This window comes from Polypterus senegalus, chromosome 2 (assembly GCF_016835505.1).
Source record: "Polypterus senegalus isolate Bchr_013 chromosome 2, ASM1683550v1, whole genome shotgun sequence".
In the NCBI taxonomy this organism is placed as follows: domain Eukaryota; kingdom Metazoa; phylum Chordata; class Cladistia; order Polypteriformes; family Polypteridae; genus Polypterus; species Polypterus senegalus.
In genome coordinates, this window is record NC_053155.1 from 146,563,020 (window position 1) to 146,585,638 (window position 22,619).

At 36.0% G+C, this 22,619-nt stretch overlaps 1 protein-coding gene across 2 annotated transcripts in view; it reads left to right on the plus strand.

Moving 5' to 3' along the window:
* The window catches only part of fgf14 (fibroblast growth factor 14), an 813,860-nt gene that overhangs the window by 394,883 nt on the left and 396,358 nt on the right, over positions 1–22,619 (plus strand). The window contains exon 1 of one of the 2 annotated variants that reach the window (XM_039744789.1): positions 12,274–12,324. The exons of the other annotated variant lie outside the window; for it this stretch is intronic. Within the exon in view, the coding sequence (XP_039600723.1) occupies positions 12,285–12,324 (40 nt within the window). The 5' untranslated portion in view covers positions 12,274–12,284. Of the gene's footprint in view, positions 1–12,273; positions 12,325–22,619 lie in introns of those variants that run through there. 2 annotated transcript variants of the gene reach the window in all.

Here is a 22,619-nt window from a genome sequence, read left to right on the forward strand (position 1 = left end):
AAAAAGGTATCAGTTATTAAACATGACATCTTTATGTTGCATTTCACCACTCAAGTGATGTGAAGTCCCGTCTATTCTTTCAAAACTCATATCCTTCCCTGCTAATGTAAATTGCATTACATTATGAATGTAGTTTGACCTTTCAAGTTAAGCTTTATTTATACATTAATTCATTTTCTGAACCTACTTATTCCAATATAGAGTTAAATGGAAGTGAAGACTATCCCATCAGCATCACATTTAAGGCAGCATCCAGGGCAATGCTCACACACGCACCCAGACATAATTTAGAGATATTAATCAACCCAACTTGAAATCAGAGTACACAGTGAGAGTTAAATAAACATTTTAAGTGTATATACAAAAACAGAGTCTTCATTTATATGCCTGTAAGAATTCCTTTAAGACAATTATTTTAAGATAATTTTAATTTAATATGACTTGAATGTGCAAATTCCACACAGATAATGTCCAGGATGTGGTCTAAACTGTTAACTCTTTATAGTTTGCTCTTGGAATTGTTCTCTTTATTGTTAAATATTGTAAGGGAGCATGGGTTCTACACTGTAGGGAGAGGACCAAATAAGACCCAGACAGTTTTAAGGGTATAGTCTCTGACAGGAAATCGGTGCATAGTTTGGCCAGTAGGTGAGATGGATTGTTTCTAGAAGACTATATAAGGACAGGTCAGTAGGTGTCATAATAGAGGTTTCAAAGTCTCAAAGGTGACTTGCTACATTGTTCATGGCCTTCTGCTATTTATTACAAGTATGCAGGATATCTGCAGATTATCTGTCCTTCAGTGAAAGCTGGGGCTTAGGTTTACAGTAGCATCTGGGGCTACTATATGGACCAGAGGAAAAGTTACTGTGCTTCAAGATGGCATTCTTGACACTGGAAATACATGATGGGATTATACCTCTGATGACCCCAGTTTTGGTATCATACAGTATTACTGGGCAAGTATTGTTGTATTACAGCCAGGGTTCTTCACCTGCCTGTGTTTAAATTCTTGTTTTATGCCTTTTTTCTTTATTTTTGAGTCTTTTGTTTATGTTAATGTTACTTTTGTTTATTATTTGGTTTATTTAATATAGTTGTGTTATGCTGCTTGTGTTTTGTGGGGGGTTCTGCAACTGCCCATCACCACAAGGAGCTGCACTGAGGTAATCCCACAGTCTCTTGCGGTTCATTTGAAATCACTTCTGCTTATGCTGTGGTGAGTTTCTCTAACAGTTATCTCCTACTGTGCCTTTTTTACGAATTTCTTTTCTTTTTTGTTACCTCTGTGCTTGCAGTTTCCACTGCTCTTTTGTTTTGTGATTAGGACATTACTTGTCTTTTTTTGAACGCATTGCCTTCTGTTCCATTGTTCTCCTCGGAGCTTATTTTTGTTCTACAGAGCTTTTGAATTTTTTTTTATTTTTTAAGATTCCACGTGACCTATTTCATTATTATGGTTGGATGGTGATTTCCCCCTCTAGTGGGAATTTTGAGTATTGTCAGGACTTTCTGAGCTTGGAAACTCTCAAGCTTATATCAGCGATCATAAACAAAGTACAAGTGATGTAGTGATATTACCAAGTCAGTAAACATTCTCAGCAAAATAACTGCAGATCTGGTGTCAGAAAGATTAAAAAACATGAATCACAACAATGGCTAGTCCTGAGTAGTGTGAAGAAGGTGAGAAAGTGGTTTACTGTTTACTTTTTGTTTGTAGTTTGAATTACAGCATTACAACTGTTTTACAATTCCCCAAATTATAATTTTAGTAAAAGTCATAGTTTTTGCGAGACATTATTCTCCTGGGCTTTATTTTGTCTTTAGGGATAGCTCAACAATGCCCCTTCTTATTTACAATGGCTAAACAAAAGAAAACGAATGAGCATTATTGATTGTGTTGATTCTGTTATCTTTATAATGTTTATGTTTGTGAGATCAATTGCTTAATATCAATTGGGAAACATAACACTTAAACTAATACATTGGTTTAACTATATTGTGACTAAACTTCCTGATTTCTGCTGTTTTAGACTATCTGCCTGCTCCTGACCTTGCTTCTGCATAAAGTACAGTGAATTGTTAAACATTACTGTCTTATCTTTTGCGCAGCCTTTGGTGCATCAAGGCATTTCCTCTGCTTGCCCGCTGTAATTACCCACCTACATTATATGTTTATGCTGTCAGTCTGTATGCTTCACCCTGCCTACAATAAATTATTCAATAGAAATTACTTGTAAAAAATTTGAAATGTCTATTCATATTTGACTTGTATAAAGTTTATTTTAGGAAACGTGAACATTTTTAAAGCAGATGCCAGTTTTAAAGCTCATTTATTCATCTCTTTCTTCTACAGAGAAGACAGAACCTCACTAACCAAAATCACTGTAGCTCTGTGAATGATTAAGTGCATATTTATGAGTGTTATACTCTAGTGAGCACTGAATTGCTATAGAGACAAAATATTGTTGAAAGCTCAAATATTTCCTCACCGCAGGTGCTTGTTGGTTTACAATGTTTTATATAAAAATGTTACTTTGCACGTCCAGCATTTTTGGTTAGAGTTGATGTATTGCAAATGACCGCAAAGTAGCGGGATATAAAAATGATTTAGTGACTACAATAGTTTTGTTTTCAAATAAGATTACTTCCATCCATTCATCAATATAATTACAGAAAACTATTTATTTTACTTGGGAACAGCGAGAAAAAGTCTTCACCTATCTCAGCAGCTGTTGGTTTAGGACAGGAGCATTTTTTGTCATAGAGCACATTCACTACCCTGTCCTAGCTCAATTTCTTCAATTGCACTGTGTTTAAGCATTGCCAAATAGTCACAGATTAGTTTATTTATGTCAGAGTGTTCTGAGCACCCTTATGGAAGTGTGTTTCTTATCCTGTAGCTAACTGAAAATGGACTATCTGAAATGCTAGAGGTGTTTTTGAGGAAATGAGAGCAGGACTCCAGATGGCATTTTAATTAACTCCACCAACCAGTCTGTTTACCCTCGGAGCCCACATATTACAATGTGTTGAAGGAAGAGAATTGATTTTTCTTAGTTAAAGGATAATACTTACTGAAAACTTAACTGTTCTTAGTGTCAGATTTTACCATTTAGATCAGTTGAGATGAGTATGACCCAGAGGTTCTTGCAGTTGAGCAGAATCTAGAATGCATACTGTACATTTAAAATTAGAAAAACACATCAGAAACATAAGAAAGAGTTGGAGGTCCACCAAAGACATTAACTTTTAAAGTTAACAAGGGTTAGTGAGCTTGTGCTTCACTCACATTGGTATTCATCTCTCAATCACTGGTCCAAGCAGACAACATCTTGTTGTGACTTGTTGTGGAAAACATGGTGACGATGGCGTTTGGAGGTGCACTTATAAGAGCTCTCTGGGTCAAGGTCCTTCTTTATGTAGTGGAAGATAAAAAACATCAAGCTCCTAGTGTCACCTCAGAGTCTTTTTCCCATGTTGGACCCTGTAAGGCTGAGGGCACATCCACATATATGACAATGTATATGGGAGAATATAAAAGCTCCTATAAATTTAATGGCTTCAAAGAGGATGATTTACTCCATATGTTCTGTTTTAGTATTTGGTTATTACAGGTAAGAGTTCATCAGAGTTAAGCGTCTTATATTTTGTAATTATAGGGTCTATTTGTGCAACTTTAAATACAATTCTGCCCTAACTTTCTGAAGTAAAAAGTATTGTTTGTCCTCAAACGTCACTCCCGTTTTGCTTTTATTCTTATTCCACGACCTTGTTTTACTGTATATATATCATCTTTTACAAAGTAAAAAGTTACACATTGCTATCCCCTTCAGACATATTTTTTTTAACACTTCTCATTTTATTTGCCAGATCTAAACTAGTACACTATTTAAACAAAGTCCAGACAATTTATAAAGTTTGACCCTTGGGCTTAATAAGGCGGCTGCTGTGTCAAAATAAGGATACGGTGATAAAACGGTAGCCCAACCTAAACTGATTCAACATTTGCTACACAAGTTGACATTGTGATGCCATAGACAAGTGACTTGGAGACATTCTTTGTTTCACAGTTTACTAACTTTTCAGAACTAGTATTATTATCCAGTGTTACAAGAATAATTTAAAAATTGTGTGTACAGAGTCTCTTGAAATTACATATGACATTTTATAATTTGAAATTGTTTAGGCAAACATATTAAACAAAACTATGGTATTAAAAACATTGTTTATTGGTTTCTTCTGGTGGATACTATCAGGATTAAATCTGAGCTAAACAGTACTGAGCTTATGGAGCACACACAGACATTGGGCAGAAATGAAAGACAAACTTTTCATCAGGTTATCCAGTTGTTGACCCTGCTGAGGTTCTTGTCCAAAAATGAATTAGTTTTAATCTTATTGAGTATGATCTACTTGCATACTATAATTAGAAAGATTTAAAAGTCAACAGTTAAATTTACTAATTGTAGAAAGTATGTAGTGAATTTTACATTATGCCGCTTTGAATAATTAACTGCTTAAGATATTTATTATTTTAGTGATAAATTGTTAAAAAATGAGGATGTGGTGATTACCACTTCCATCACTTATCTCCAGTGTCCCCATGTTGGCCTGTTTATTGTCCATGTAGCATATTTGCACTGTGCATTTTCTCCTGGACTTTCTTATCCCCATATACCAAGTATGTGCATATAAGGTTTTTGGTGTCTTTAAAATTACCTGTTTGCATGAAGGTGCCAGGAATAAGACTAATGTCTTGGCCACATTTTGTTTACCTGATTAGTGACTCATGCTTTCAGTTTTGGCTCACTGTGCTGTGTCAAAGAAATATGGAATATTGATAGTAAAACAAATGCTCATCTACTTTTAATACTATTTTAATACTATTGTAATGACATGTTTTGTGCAGTTTCTTTTGAAGCAGAATGATCCTAACTTTTCCAATCCCAGTTCTGCATAGCATGTATTATGTATTAGTCATATTGAAATCCCTATTTCTCAACAAATGAAGATACCAAAAAAAAAGAAGTAAGCAGTTAAAAACTTCAATATGTCTTGAGACATTCACTATGGTAAATTGTTTGAAAAGTCATAGTTGAGAATGATTATCAAGAAATTGCTGCAACTGAGCATAGTAGTAGTAGTGGCATCATCACATGTACAGTGAAATTATTAATTACATGTCTGACCGGGGCGGCACGGTGGCGCAATGGTAGCGCTGCTGCCTTGCAGTTAGGAGACCCGGGTTCGCTTCCCAGGTCCTCCCTGCGTGGAGTTTGCATGTTCTCCCCGTGTCTGGGTTTCCTGGGCACTCCGGTTTCCTCCCACAATCCAAAGACATGCAGGTTAGGTGGATTGGCGATTCTAAATTGGCCCTAGTGTGTGCTGGGTGTGTTTGTGTGTGTCCTGCGGTGGGTTGGCACCCTGCCCAGGATTGGTTCCTGCCTTGTTGGCTGGGATTGGCTCCAGCAGACCCCCGTGACCCTGTATTTGGATTCAGTGGGTTAGAAAATGGATGGATGGATGTCTGACCAGCATTGTTAACATGCAAGCTAGTAGTTCATTGAGGGTTAGCACATTACAGTGTTCTTTAATCAATGTTTCTTCAACCAGTACAATGGCTGACACGTACTATTAAAAGATGAGGCATCCTTCCAAAGTAGGTAGAAATTTCAGTCCGCAATAGTATAAGTGAGATTAATGCCGAAAAATTGCAGCCAAGCTTTAGAAATTTTGCCCCATTGTTCATTTTAAAAGCAAGTATAAGAGGCAATGCTTCAATGTGAATCCTTTTTACAAACTAAATTCAGCAGCATTCCTATTCCATGTTGTGCCATTAGTTTTAAAATTACTACTGTACTGCTCAAGGAATTTTCTGATTTTCGTTTTTCCCTTAACTTACTGGCATGTGCAATATCCTTTCTTGGATGGTGCTACAGCTGTTTGGTTCAACTTCATGGAATTAATTCTTTGAGGTTAAGCTAACCAAGCTAAAAAATTACTACTGCTGATGTTCACAGGCCACTAACTACTGTAGTATATACTGTATAAAAAAATCTGTTGGGAAAACTATAGTTTTCACTTCCGTAAGTATCTTTATGCAACCTTTCCTATTGTGACAGCCTTCAAGCAGATATATACAACTTCACCAGTTTAGATTCTGTACGGTAGTATTCTGCAAAACTATTCAATTATTAAGGATTAAAATATCAAACAAATTTGTCAAGACTAATGACGAATGCCTTTGGCAACTGTCTAAACATACTGGAACATTTAACTAAAAATGTTTCCTTCTAGACATGCTGCTCTTAAATGCACAGTCTTTTAGTGATGTCTAAGTTAGGTTTGGTTTGGTCCACTTGGTAAAGCTGTAACCTGCAATCTTGATGGAAATATTTCTCATTAGAATTTAAACATTTACTTTTGCCATAGTAAATTTATGTCAATAATAAAAATGGATAAATGAAGATACATATAGTGTACTTGTAAATCCTTGCTGTATTAACTTTATGGCAATAAGAAAAATGGATAATGATATGCATTGTTTTTCCTATATTTGTATCTTGTGTAAAAATCCTTACGTTTGAAAAAATGCAAACTTTAACTAACAGCATAGCATACTGTAGCGGCCACCGCATCATGTCCGAAAAGAAGAAAAAAAAACAGATGGACGAAGTAAAGCTTACAAAACAGTGTACTTGAACAGTAAAGAAGAAAAAAAAAAAGCACAGGGTTGTAACAGCGAAAAAGAATGAACGTCTTTGACTTTGAACTATTTATAATCTCCTATATTTCTCTCATATTTGTGGTCCTGAGAGACTCCATTAAAGCAACGCAAAAACAAAAAGAGAAAAACTCTGACTTCATAACCTCACAATAGAAGCTTCTAGCCCCTTCTTCAATGAACCTCTCAGCCCTCCTCCCGTTCTGGGTACCGCTCCCCCTTTCCAAGTCAATCATAACACCTGCTGTCATGTCCTTCGTGCTGTACTCCGCCCTCCCTCAATCGGACCCAACAGTCACTCCAAAAGGCCTTCTATCTGGCTGGGACGTTACAATACTCTGCCATATTCCTTTATAATTAATCAGCAACAATGTATGTCTGCTTTCTATATAATGTAACAAAATTCACATTGTGCTGATCTTAGTTATTTGTGCTAAAATCACTATAGGCAAAAGACTTTTTTGGCCTTTTTTGTTACAAAAATCTCTAGCCACCCACACCATAGGACAGTTCTTTACAGTACAGGGAAGTGTGTACTGATTTATTTTAATTAAATACTCATTGATCAGTTGACATCTACAGCAACTCTTGGGTAACCGGTTGAAAACTTGTATATGTTTCTCATGTTGTAATTTTGAGTATGGGTAAGTTTAAGTTTTAGTTTGTGATTTTGATGCCTATACAGCGCTCTGAGAATTCTATGAAGAGCACTAATGTACACCACAAATATATATATATATTTATTTATTTATTATATAGGGCGGCACGGTGGCGCAATGGTATCGCTGCTGCCTCGCAGTTAGGGGACCCGGGTTCGCTTCCCGGGTCCTCCCTGTGTGGAGTTTGCATGTTCTCCCTGTGTCTGCTCCGGGCGCTCCGGTTTCCTCCCACAATCCAAAGACATGCAGGTTAGGTGGATTGGCGATTCTAAATTGGCCCTAGTGTGTGCATGTGCTTGGTGTGTGTCCTGCAGTGGGTTGGCACCCTGCCCAGGATTGGTTCGTGCCCTGTGTTGGCTGGGATTGGCTCCAGCAGACCCCTGTGACCCTGTATTCGGATTCAGCGGGTTAGAGCATGGATGGATGGATATATATATATATATATATAACCTAGATTACTGTTATTGATCGCATTGATTCTGTTATTTTATAATGTTTATGTTTGTATTTGCAAAATTAATTTTGTTGGTATAGTATGGTAACATAAGCTGAACATAAACAGTGCTTCCTTCACAGACTTTCTTTAATAAAAACCTAGGCAGTAATGTCATTCAGTAATTCATTTGATTTTGAAATACTGGAGTAATCTCCAGTTGGCAGACTGTTGAGTGAAACCTTTGAGACTTGTGTACCCCAGTGGAGCTGATAATCCTGTGTAATGTGTTCTGTAAAACAATAATCACTCATCCATCCATCATATGAGGATTTCTTCTCAGTAAGTAAAACATTTGAACGGATAAGCTATTTTTTTCCCTTTCTGCCTCAAGAAAAAATAGTGTCAAAATAAATAATCTTACAGTTGAAATGTTCAATGTTAAGAATGTACTTTTATAGTTTGAGGTGTTTTTGGTGTTTCAGACTTGTTTTTCTTTATGTTTTGTTTTAATTATGTGTCTGTACAAGTGAAGTGTATTCTTACATTTTAAAATGTGTAATTCTTTAATTTAAAATCTTACTATTAATTAGTGTGAACCACCAGGGGAAGTACAGCTCCCCAAACACCTGACACAACAGACACAGAGCACAAGTCCAGCACACAGCACACGTTCATTAAGAGTAGGACACATTTTTCCCTTATTTCCCACCACTCCAGCACAGTACATCACCAAGCACAGTATACAATAAAGCACTTTGTCTTTCTTTTCTTCTTCTCTCTCTTTCCGCCTCCACTCCTCCCTGGCAAGCTTTGTCCTCTTCCTCCTGACTGGCTCCAAATGAAGGTGGGCGGCTCCTTTTATGCTGCACCCAGGAGTGCTCCAGGTGGCTCGTTAGCAAGGTCTGGAACCACTCCAAGGTGAGGTGAAAGCCCAACATAGCAGGGATTTGCCGTCTCTGCAGCTCCTCCTAACGGCCCTCATGGAATCAAACAGGGCTGCATCAAACTCTAATTCCCAGTGTACCCTCTGGGAATCCATGGCTCCCCAGCCACCCATTGGGGCTGCCCTCTAGTGTCCCGGTGAAGGTAATGACTTGTGGATGCTCTTTTCCCTGGTCCTCCCATCCAGCTGGCATCCTCGCTGAGTAATGGACCTGGCCGTCTGTAACATTAATTATTTGATGTATATCCATTCAAATATTTTAATTGCCACTGTAAATGTTCTTAAGTCAATTCATATTGTCAAAGACTGTTTTGTAAACTGGATGAAAGATGTGATTACTGCATTGATAGGTAAACCTACAGACATTTCCATTCCTTTTAAACCCCATCAGAGTTCATTCTGATTGTTTCTGCCATTTGAGGCTAAGCAGAGGCCATATCAATAACCAAACACAAACTGACATCTCACTCTGTCACATCTTTCTCCTGTATTTGCTCTTACCTTCTTCTTTACACTTTCTTACCTTCTACTTTTCCTGCACTCTTTACTGTTCTTCTGTTCAAAAGCAAGGCATTTTCTTTTTCCTACCCAATAATGGCATTTGATTTCACTAGTTCCCCAAAAAAGTCATTGACAATGGTGAAAGCAGTGCATCCCAGCTACCAGATGCCTTCCTCTTGGGCTGCCTGGCATGTCAACCTATACCAAAATTATTTTAACGCCCCACTTTATTGTAGATACAAAGTCTACACTTTTTTTTGTAACATTTAACATGAATTGAATTGAATTGAAAACATAATGATGTTGGACGAGTAGGTTACCTTCCACAAGGTGTGAGAGAAGGTGGGTGTTGCTTCTCAAAAATGTCATTGTTCAGTTTTCAGCTTTCTTTTATGCAGTAAGTAAAGCAATGTGATCAATCCTCCACTAACATGTTTTTAAATCTTAGACTTGATAACTGGCATTGTAACAATATGAATATATTACATTATAAATACAGTACAGAGTAAACAGGAATATGCAATTATATCAACGGACAGAGCTATTTTATGGCAGTGTAAATTAATTAGACCTTTTTCTTTATTGAAAACATTCTTTTCTTTCAAAAGTGTTTAAGGATTTAAGTTGCATTGCTTTTAAATATTAGATCTGATTCATCTCATTAACACAGCACTGATGTTAATGAAGTAACAAAGTGATTAATATTAAGTTGTATCTCCCAAATTAAGTCACCCCAAGGCTAACAGAGCAGTAAAAAATGAAAAATGTTATGATGCCAAGATAAATGAGAATGAATTAAGGTAGTTGCAGAACTAGACAGACATGAACAATTGAAAATCAAGGTACAGTATGAAGGAAAGGAAAAGACAGAAAGGAAATCATTTAAAAAAGAGCATGGAAAAAATGCCACAAGGGTATAAGAAATGTTATAGCTTCTGGCAGTGACAGCAGTAAAAAGATAGTGGCATCATCCTTGGTTTAGATATGCCACACTGCATTGTTTGGTTTTGACTTCAGATGCCATGTTAATCTGAGCTACCTTGTAATGACATGCTGAAGGCAAACATCCAACCTTGAACCATCACTCCAGTTGTGATTCTGCTGTTTCATTCTATTAGTTCTACCATGTGATTACGTTCAGCAGAGCTCTCTCACCTTTAGCTCACATTGTGGTATTGGTACAACTGGATCACCATAAATACAATGGAAAAAAAAGAAATGGTGTTAATCAAATTATGTTCTTTCAAAATTGATTTTGCTCAATAATTTACTAATATGCGATTATAGAATCGTCACAATGGTTATCCCCGTTGTTCAGAATTGACTTTAAAATACTAACCATGGTTTATCAATCCTTAAATAATTTTTCTCTGTCCTATATTTTGGAATGTCTGTCATCCTATACACCCAGTCAGAACCTTAGATCTTCAGATGGAAGTCTGCATATAATTATAAGAGCCAAGCTTAAACGAAGTGGTGAGGCGACCTGGTTATGCACCTAAAATCTGGAAAACATTACCTGTAGAAATTTGTTAGGCTAATACTACAGAACATTTTAAAAACCTATTAAAAACCTATTATTTTAATATGGCTTTTTTGTAGGTATGTTTCAGTTGTATTCCTAATAGACTGTATGGGTATAGAGTGTCTTTTCTGGTTCTTCTGTGCTGGCAATCTGTACCACCACCACCAGCTGATCAAGGCATCATGCAACCACCTTAGATGATGGAATGAAGGCAAGTGTCTCATCTGTCCACAAGACCAACTTCATCTGAATCCTATCAGGTGAAGCATGACAACAAAGAATACTGATTTAGGAACATTTATTTCAGGTAGAATGCCCAGTGGGGGCTCCATGGTCTTTTGGCCTGGGAACCCCTGCAGATTTAGTTTTTCCTTTTTTTGTGTGTGTTTTGTTTTTGTCTTCTTGACCGTCAACCTGTTTTTTTTTTTTGTTTTGTTTTTTTAATAGTATTGCCTAATATTAATTGTTTTTCTTTTTTGTAACTTTCTTTTTGTCATCTTGAAAAGCACTTTGAGCTACATTTTTGTATGAAAATGTGCTCTATAAATAAATGTTGTTGTTGTTACTATAAACAAAAAACACTAGAGAATGTCAAAGTAGTGTAGGGTTCCTGGACATAAACGCCACAACGTTAATGCATGTTCAAATAAATTAATGAGACAAGAACATTTCTTCTGCATTAGAGAGCTGTCGTCAGGTTTTGATGCTAACACCTGCTGTCTTGGATTTTTATGGTGGGAAGACCAGAAGGGACGGTTGGAGAGGCAGACTCAAGGCTTTTCACCCAACTGGTCTTCCAGGGTAAGGATGATAAGAAAGATATTTAAGCAACTGACTCCAAAATCTTTCCCCTGGAATAGTCGTAAATACTCTTCCCTGTAGAAGACAGACTTACCTTTCAAGTCTTACAAAAATATTAAGTATTTTATATTTCAGTACATTCATTGCCTTTACCACCTGGTTAGTGCTTTGGATAATAGAATCTGGACAAAAATGGATACAGTCTTAGAAAAAGAAGAGTCCATCACATGGCTCATTCATATACCCTCTCCACATTCTCCAACTTGGGTGTGATAATGGAGAATTTTGTAAAATTATGAAAGAAATAACAAATTGTTAACATCTAAATATTCAGTCCAAAAATATGAATACTTTTTAGGTTTATAATTATTAATTACTATTAAAATATTCTTTGAAAACTTTTCATACAGGTCAGTTTGGTGTTTGCAGTGCAAGCAGTATGATTAATAATATGCTTCCCTCGATGAAGTGCACTAAAGACAGCTCCAAATCCCCTACCGTCAAGTCAGTTTTTTTTTCTTCTAATTTATCTTTGCTGTAGAATATAAAACAAATAGCTGATTACATTAGCAAAAGAAAGAAAGAGAATCTGGCCATTGCTGCAATGCTGGCACAGCTAGGCTTGTATTATGTATCTATAGCCAATAAGATCCGTCAATAAGCTGATTTCGCTAGATTCAGTACAGGCTGAGATGAAAATGTTCTGCAGTGAGAGTGGTACAAAATTTCAAGGTATGTTTTTTATTAGTTTAAAGGCAGAGTTTGGACACAGCTGAAAAAAATTCCTAACTCTAATTTGTTACCGATTTGCATGATTCTTATCGCCTGCAAAGATAGTTTATTGCAAGAGTGAAATAGGAGCACTGTCCCGTTCGCCAGCATGAAGCAATAGTTTTGCATGCCTTCTTCTGTATTTGTGCTTTCCACGCAGTGATTCATGGAGGTAGGGCCAAAGAAATTAACCCAGTGTTACCTGGCTGTGATGGATTGGACTGTGGCTAGTAAAGCAGCTATACAAAAAAAAGCTGAATTCATTAAAGTAAAAGTTAACAGTGGGAATGAATGTAAATATCTATGAGATGAATGAAATATTTCTGTTTCTATAAATATTTAAAGAGAATGACTTTTGATAAAAACAGATTAGTACTGTACAATGCTATTGCCATTATTTTAACAAGCACCGCTACTACATTTGCTTATTAAGCAAAGGCTTAAAAAAAATGGTAAGATGCAATTTGGTGAAAGTAAAAATTAGACATTATCATTTTGGTTTCCTTAAAATGCATAATCAGTCTGCCATTCTTAAAGGACCTTGGTAACTACTGTATGTTGGGTTCACTTCACTTAAAATATTTGGAAATATTTTAATCACAAGGTGGGACCAAAATCTTGTACTCACAAAATAAAGCAGTATATTAAAAAAAAAAAAGTTATGTCACCGTAAAGGTATTTAATAAAATTTATAATTTAAAATTATTACACAAGCTACATGACCCACCTCAGGTTTCATTTAAAGAATTACAGAAATCATATTTTTTCAAGAATGTCACATATACGCAATCTTCACATTATCAAACACGAAAGATTCTTTTAATACTGCAGTGGAATGACACCCGATACAAGGTTGAATCCTGGCGTTCACCTGCTGTTGTTGAGAGAGGACTCCAGTCTCCAACACACTAAATTGGAATACATTGGGTCTGATAATGTGTATAGTTTCAAGAATAAATGAAATTCAAAATATTCGCTTAATAAAACTAATAATTCTTTTTACTTTGTAATGAACTGGCACCCCACATGTGGTTATATCTTAACTCGTATCTGGTGTTGCCAGAAGAAACTCTGGTCTCCACTACTCTATCAAGGAATTAGAGGGTTCAAAAAATATTTGAATGATTGAATGATTTTTTTTTTTTTGCTGCAATATGAAACCTCTATTCTGTAAATATGAACTATTTGAGTGAACAGTTAATTTTCTTATGCACTGATGTTATTTTCCTGAAAACATCTACAAGTACAGAAAAAACAGATACTGAAGCATCAATACTATAGGAAGCATGAGGTTAGGTTCCTGAGGGACACCAGTGTGTGGAGGACAGGAGTGGTTGGGGGATATGGGGTCGCACGGATGTGCCAACCTTCTGATCCTGCCCCCCGATTCTTCTTATGTGACTTTTACTTCCTCTATACTCAAGTTCGATCATCTTCTAGGCACTTCACTTGAGGCCATGAGCACCCGCAGTTAATAGTAACAACAAATGGGGTGTACAAAGAATAACTACTTACTCAGTGTGAGCTTATGACCCTGTTTCCTTTGGAGGCATTAGCTCTCCGGAAATGTGTTCTTTTGAAAGTGCGGCATATTAAGTAACTAAACAATATAGTAATATGACAGAAAAGGTGATATCCCTCTCATTGTGATTACGGCGGTATAAGAATCACATGAGAAAAAATATTTTAGCTTACATTTACTGACGGTTTACGTGGTTACAAACGGGAAGCTGATGACAGACTTATCAAGGTGTCTTGATCTACGTAGGCTGCCATTTTTCGTTACCACGCTGAGAGGATTTTTGAATGGAGATCCGAACAGCTTCAAAGTGTATTGGCAGTAGGTCCATCCTTATATACTGGTTGCTCAACGTGCAGGGCCCTCTCTGGTCTCCAATCAAGGGCAGGAAAGGACTGAACTCCTCCTCCACAAAATACAGGAATAGCATAATGCCTACATGCCAGTTCTCATTCTCCCAACAAGGAAAGATTTTGTACTGACAGAGGACAGAAATACAATTCTGTGTTTAGGCTGACTATACAATCTTCCAGTTGTCTTTGGCAATCTAATCCAATGCTTGGTTGGCAATTCTAAATGCTGAGCCCCTGTGTGCCAAACTTAGCATGCACATGTGAATGGATCCTTTAACAGTGTTGTCCAGAGACAGTGACATAAATATTAAAGAAAAATGTATTATAACAGACCAGCACTTCCTGGGAATTCCTCATTTGTGGGAAACAGTTGCAATTCCAAGTCCCCATCATGAATGGCATTCAATAGCTTACTCATGTTTCTCAGCACTGGGAAGACTTGCATACCGTAGCACACATGTAGACCTGGGTATCAGAGACCTGTTATTGCTCAATCTCAAGTTTTGCTGCTATGCAGTAGGCATTTATGAATTTTTTTTTTAATTTTGTGCTGCACGAGGCTGTGAACATGCTTGAGTATTGCAGATTCTGCAAAACGGGGTACATTTTTGTAATAGTGGATATGAGAATCCGCGCTACAGAATTTGATGATAGCAAGGATTTGCTGTATTTAAAGAAGATTAAAAAATGTGTGCTGAACTTGAGAATAGCTCAATCATAATTCCATACATTGTGTTCAGTGACTTCATATAATTTTAAATGTACGCTCCTGCCGAACTTTACTGTCTCCCACCCTCCATTTTCCATCATTCTGCTCACTGTATTGGAAGAAAACCTCTTTCTTGGGCTGACCACAACATGGTATCACAAGTCTTGATGACATTTTTCACAGCTTTGAGCTCAGAATATCCTACTTGTTGAGGTCCAGTTTCTCTATTTCAACTTGCACCATAAGGCAGTTGTTGGCATATGAAGCCAAAAGACGCAAGGGGGCAGGATGAGTGTTCTTGCCTTATACTACATTATGATGTAAAACTAATCACAAAAAACAACTTTAAACTGAATGCCAATATCTGCTATGAAAATGCTGTGCATATTTTACAAACAGATAGAACAAAATCTAAAAATGTGATTCTTTTGCTTTTGAATTTTTCTTTACTTTTTCACTACAAATCACCAGCTTTACTGTATGCTATATATAATACTTTGAATACTCTGTAAGCCTCCAAACCTATGGGGACCTATCAAGAGGTTGTTCGAGGTTCTGGCCTGTGCTTCTTGGACAGTCTGGGGTTTCCTATGACCCTATATCACAATACCTGATTTCAGAAGATGGATGGATAGCTCATTCATAGGTTTTATGTGCTATATGACTAGCTAAGTACTGCATACAACAAGACTCTACTAATAGGTAAATTTCACTTGATAACATTTTACTTTAGGTAGTACAAAAATGCATCTATTACTCATTTACTCTTATGTGACAAGACTTTAAATTATGCTTTTTTCGGTCTTCATTATGCTTATAGAACATCAGTAGATCAGTTATTAATCTCTGTGCAATGTGGCATATTGACACAATGGTAAAATTACTTGTTAATAAGAATAACTGACTGCTCCTACAGTATAATGAAGTATGTAATATCAACAGAAATATTTCTCACTTAACAACAGATTAACATTCCGACGTGAAATTATGTTAGTAGGTCACATTGTATAGGTGAATAACCACTTTACTGATGCTTTATAAGTGTTATCATCACCAGAAGAAGCCTTTATTACATAATAGTAAATGAGTAAAAGATGCAGTTTCGCAGTACCTAAACTACCTTTCTTTTTGCTAAATGATCTACTTAATGCCTCTTCCTGCAGTTTTGCGTATTAACTTTTTGATTTGTTTTTGATCATGTCTTCTTACACTTGATTCAATTCTCATGAACAATCTACGTGCTGTTTCCCTCATCTTCTTCCCTGTGTCGTTTCACCAGTTTGCAGTTTCTGTTCATTTTGTACTGTGTAATCTTGCAAATTGAGATCATTTAACTTAATTTCCTTGCTACCAGACTCATAAAACATGCCCTAATAGGTCACTTCTACTGAAAGCTTTCAACTACACTTTAATTTGTTAAGTATCCTTTACAATATTCAATTGAAAAACCCTTTAACCTTCTAATATTACATTTTACAGTATATAGGTTATTATATTACAAAGCAGAAAATGTGTGGCACTGGATGTTCCTAGTTTTATCAGGATAGATCCTTAAAGAACAATTACACATATGGACAATGTTTAACAATGTTTTAGCAAAAAATGCAGTTTTGCAGTTTTGAGCATATAATGGTTAAACTGATATGTTGTGTTGGTTATTAACCTCAACCAGCTTGCTGGTAAGGATGGAGTGGAGATGGCACATCCAACACTAGCTAAGATAGCTCTGTGATGTCACACTGGCCTTGCATAGCATCATGGGGTACTGGGGAAAAAATGTTCACCTAAACCAGTCACACAGCAAATTTTGAGAGAAAAATTAGGCAAACGAGATAGCTGGTGAACCCAACAAATTTGCTGCAAAAACGTTTACATTATTATTTTTTTGTATGCACCTCAATAACTATTCATTAATACTTAAATAATGTATACTGTATCCTACCAAATAATAGTACTTTTTCAGATAAATAGTATTTTTTGATTGAAAAACTTGAAAGTGGTCCTTGAATAAGTAATAAATCTGAGTCATTCTTCAAATCAAAATCCATCCATCCATTATCCAACCCACTATATCCCAACAACCGGGTCACTGGGGTCTGCTGGAGCCAATCCCAACCAACACAGGGTGCCAGGCAAGAAACAAACCCCAGTCAGGGCGCGTACACACACACACACACACACACACCAAGAACAACTTAGAATCGCCAATGCACCTAACCTGCATGTCTTTGGACTGTGGGAGGAAACCGAAGGAAACCCATGCAGACACGGGGAGAACATGCAAACTCCATGCAGGGAGGACCCAGGAAGCTAACCCAGGTCTCCTAACTCGAGGCAGCAGTGCTATCCACTGCGTCACCGTGCCACCCATCAAATGAAAATATTAAAAAGAAAACTAACATATTTATGAACCTTTTAGCCCTAACATACATGAAAATAAATGTAAAAATAGGGAAATAAAAAGACTACACACTTCCCCTTTTAAAACTTTGCTGTGTCTGAGTAATAACATTCAGAAATGATTTATAGCTGAATCTAAAATAATCACAAAGACTCCTGTAGTTAAATCAGAAATTGTATTATTCAGTTCATACCACAGCCCTGCTCCAGAAGATGAAAGATGGATGGACGGACTGTTCAGTTTAGATGGATTGACTAGTATAATATAGCATGGATTTAGCAATTTTTCTTCTGTCAGGCCACCAACAATGAGCAAGACTCCTGGAGGAACTAAAGCCCACTGAGCCCACTCTTTTTAAAAATGCCTTTATGATTTTTGGGGATCCCTGCCCTATTTTATTACCTTAGTTAGCAACTAATTCCTGCAGCTAACTTTTGTCATAATTTTAATTTCTCTGTTTTTTAAGATTCTTAATTTTTAATCATTTATTTTTCTTTAACCAGCAGTCAACCAGTGGTGTAGCAAGAGTTCTTGCTGCTTGGGGCAGTGCTTCAATTTGCTGCCCTCCAACATATCTGAATATGTTAACCTATTTAAATAGAAAATTAAAATAACATATAGAGAAAAATTAAGATACATTTTGCATAGATTTATTCATATATAGAAAAACAGCAATAATTTTTCACATATACTGTAATTACTTATAAGTATCAACTAGACAAGAATATAGTATAGATGCACTGATAAACCAGTTCTGATTATTAGTATAATATAATTACGCTGTGAAAACCAGAACCAGTATAGTGTACAAGTGATAGGTGGGGATGTTTTCTGCACAGAGCAAGAACACATTCAGATTGATAATGAAAGAAATTATAAATTGTAAATTAGTTTTTTATCTTCCAAGAAATTATTGTTAATTTAATGTTTATGTTTATTTTTGTTATTGCCTCATACATTTCAACTGCTGTGTCTGATGCCATCACAGGACAGTCTGAAAATTATTTTTTGAATCATTTCTGGATAAAACTCAGAGAATTTTACTTTTTTCATTCATGAGTGATATTTTTCCGAACCCTGCTGCTTACACACAAATTGTACTGTGCCTTTTGGCAAATAATGCTGCTCCCAAAAATGTGCCGCCCGGGGCAGACCGGCCCCTCCACCTGCCCCTAGCTATGCCACTGTAGTCAACACTTTCAAAGTAAGCCAGCAGATAATGAACTAAGTTGATCTCATTGCACCTATGTATCCATCATCCAACATCTGTTTCAATAAAATACGTGAAAAGGAAAAAAAGTGACAGTCTGAAAAATATTGATAAATGAAGTTGTTTCACTAACAGCAAAAAGAGGCTTCTAATTGAGAAGTTGTTTGGAATGAAAATAAAGGCACTCCACTTGTTCCGTATGAGAACTCTAGCTTAACTGGTCATCTGCTGGATAATTTTTCATCCAAGTTAATTTAAAGAGAAAAAATAAGAATTATGAATCTAATAAGGTAAGTGATATCTGCGTATTAGCACAGGGTACTGATTAAGAAAGTGGCTGGATAGGACAGATTTGAGTTTAATGCTCCTCCATTAAAATGACATTATACATAATTTTGACATATCTTTTTGTTGAAATCTGGACACCTGCAGGTCTAACTGAAGATTTTTATAGTACTTTTGTTGTAAAAACAATCTGGGTAATTTCTATTGTAGCTGAAAGAATATAGCATCTCTGTAGTAGGGGTCTCCAGTGCATAATTCTTAGAAGACTAAGGAAGACCCCCATTTTGCAAAGAGGGCTTTTACGTGTTTGCACTGGTAACACTAATATTCCAGAGGAAGCTCGGCATTGCCTTACCTCTTAGAAGCTGACAGTAATGAATTAACATTTTCCAGACCTCACAGATTACATTAAATGGAAAGCATGCTATTTTTCTTTGAGAGGGAAGCAGAATTCATTTTCATTGCAGATGCATTATAATTTGATTTTCACAATAATGGATGGAAGCCTCAATATATCTTTACTCTTTCCTATTTTTCTCTTTTTATTTATGCTAAATATTTTCATTCTCATTCAGTCTTTTTCTAATTTTTTGTCTTTTCTTGGCTTCATTGGCGTAATTAAAATAATAATAAACTGTCCATTCAAATTTTATTTGGTTCCTGTTGACTGTACATTGTAGTTGTAACTGCAGAATCCTTAATGTAAAAATCTTTTTTCAGTGCTAAATAAGAAATGGTTAACACTTTTTTAATACTGTATTTCACCTAACATAAAACAATAATTTTCTGAACCTGATGGTTCCATTATTCTCCAATTTGTTGTCCCCCCATTATATACAGTAGATGTTATCAATGTTTATCCACTGGAATGGAGCAGTAGGTGCCCACTAGCCTGCTATTGGTTTCACAAGGCTTATTATTAGTGATTTAATCAGTGATAGTAATGCTTGAGCACACTGAATTTGAGATCTTGGACTGGAGTGATTTGCACACACTAAAGTGAATTCATATAGTTATACTGTTTCATTGTTAAATAGTTTCAAAAACCAAGAGCCAGAATAGGATTTGTATTTCTTTGAATGCAGTTAGTAAATTTTTAAAGTTTCATTTATATCTGCCAGTTAATTGTTTAAACAAATGTTACAATATTTTTCATTGTACTGCAGTATTTAATTTTAATGAGCACAAACATTATTACCAGTCATTGGATTGCTTATAATTAACCGCTTAAACTTTCCTGTAGGCTACATGAGCACATGCTGGCATTTCCTAGTGGAATATTGAGCAGTAATAATGTTCAATAAATTGAATTAGAACAAACAGAATGGATTTCTATAGAGAGCTAGAGAATAAGAACAGGTGTAAGGCAAGTACAAACCCTCAATGTGATGCTGGTCTATTGAAAAGCTTCTGTGATCCTATTTGAGATCAACTCCTGTCCAGTGTTTGATGGAATAGGCAGCAGCTCCCTGTGCTTGTTTCAAAGATTAAGTTTGATCAGAAAATGAATAGATCAATAATGTTAGTGTATAAAAAAAGGTAGAGGCAAAACAGTGTAGTGCTTGCTATGCCACTTTAAGACACATGTAATGTTAGCTCAGGGATATAAAATTAGTTTTTATTAAAATTTTATTTGATGATTGCAACATCTATTGTTTCCAAAGCTAATTGTTATAAATTGGCCTAGTATGATTGAGTGAGGGCATGTGTGTGTGCCGTGATAGACTGGGAATCCATCCTAGGACTTATTGGCAGCCTTATGCCATATGCTTCTGGGATGATCTCCAGCTTTCACAGTATTGGATTGGGCAGGATTAATTTTAGGTGGAATGCTATAATAACTATCTGGTTAATGAAGTGTTAAGTTAAATGATAAGGCCATCAATAATGTTTACTAAGCAAGACATGTTAACAGATAACATTTATTTTCCTTTGGTGTCTGTATGTTATATTGTAAATAATGTACACTCTGACATTACATTTTTCTTTCTAATGGATTTAAAATTGCTAATTTCCAATAATGCATTAAACATTTAGACAACATTTTTGATACTTAGGCTTATGCTCCAAAGTAGACAAATGAAAGCTGTTTGAAAATGAGCTGTAGTTAAGTAGTAGTATGTGGAAAGTTTAGGAAACTAACACATGACAGCCCATATCACTCATGTTACATTCTAGTCGGCTAGATATGTTACAGCCTGTACAGAAGTAAGTAAGAGAGGAATGAAACTGAATAAAACACAGTGACAAACTAGGAGATTTGGACTTGGACAGCTTCCTTTGTCTGGGCCTGAAACATCAAAATAAAATAAAACATAACAAAGTCTGTTTCATATTTAATAGCTGAATTGTTAGATTTAGAGTGTGCCCTTGAAATGAAATTGTCATAATGTTAAATTATTTGGATGCATAGTTCTCTGAGTTGATTTTAAACTTCACTTTGAAAATAATTGCCTGTCACAATAAGTATTTAATTAGTTCTCTATCATTAATTCTTCTTGAACATGTGTGTTGATTTTGACATTTACTTAATAAAAAATAATTGTGTTTTAACATATTGCATTCCATAATAGATTTCTTGTTAAATTAAAATTTCAAGCCTTAGACGCAAAATCCATAAAACAAGAACCATTGATTTTTCATCACTTGCTTGCAGCTGGTCATGTATATTAGTTTTTGAATTGTATTAACCACTGGGTAGGCACTTCATTTCAATGTATTCTTTCAAAGCATGTTTCCACCTACACACGCTATTGAATATTTTATGCATACTGAACGAAAAATATACCTGCCTATGTATACACACACACACAAATTTATAAATATATATGTAGTTCTAGTTCTAGATTCCATTTGCCTGTTTTATTGCTGAAAGATTTTGGGGTACACCTTTTCCCAAAATATATACCTTCTCTTACCTCCCACATGGTAATGTGCAATTTTCCTTTGCTGTGACCTTTGGCAGCATTTGGGGTATACAGCCTGAACTTCATTTAATGTTGTGCTATTGTATAAATTCTATAAATTCTCCTGTTGATCTGACTAATGCACTTAGTCCTCGGTGGTAGAGTAAGTATAAATACAATTGTCTTTTACTTAAACCTTTAACAGAACATTCTTTATTCAGTTTTCATGCTTCTGGATTAATTCTGTAAATCTTGCACTATATTCTTTATATTGTGCGACTGTATAGAAATCTATTGGAGCACCGTCTCCTCACCTGCTAATCTAACTGGTTCCTGGCAGTAGAGTAAATAGGAAATTAAGCCATGGAAGTAGGTAGTTAACCCAGTTTAATATTATAATGGTTAAAAATGTTAATATTATATACTCATGTGTTCAAAAGTAAATTAAGATATAGAAATTCACAAAATACAACCTTGTATTGCTAGATGGTCAGTCTCCTGCCCTCTCTGTTCTTGTGTTGCTGTTCATTGTGTTAACCACTTCTACACTGCACGTGTATGCCAGTCATGGTGGTGGAAGACTGATCAGCTCATTTAATGACATTACAGTGATCCCTTGCTATATCGCGCTTCTACTTTCGCGGCTTCACTCCATCGCGGATTTTAAATGTAAGCATATCTAAATATATATCACGGATTTTACACTGGTTCATGGATTTCTGCGGACAATGGGTCTTTTAAATTATGGTACTTGCTTCCTCAGTTTGTTTGCCCAGTTGATTTCATACAAGGGACGCTATTGGCAGATGGCTTAGAAGCTACCCAATCAGAGCATGTATTACATCTATACTAATAAAAGGCAAAGCCCTCACT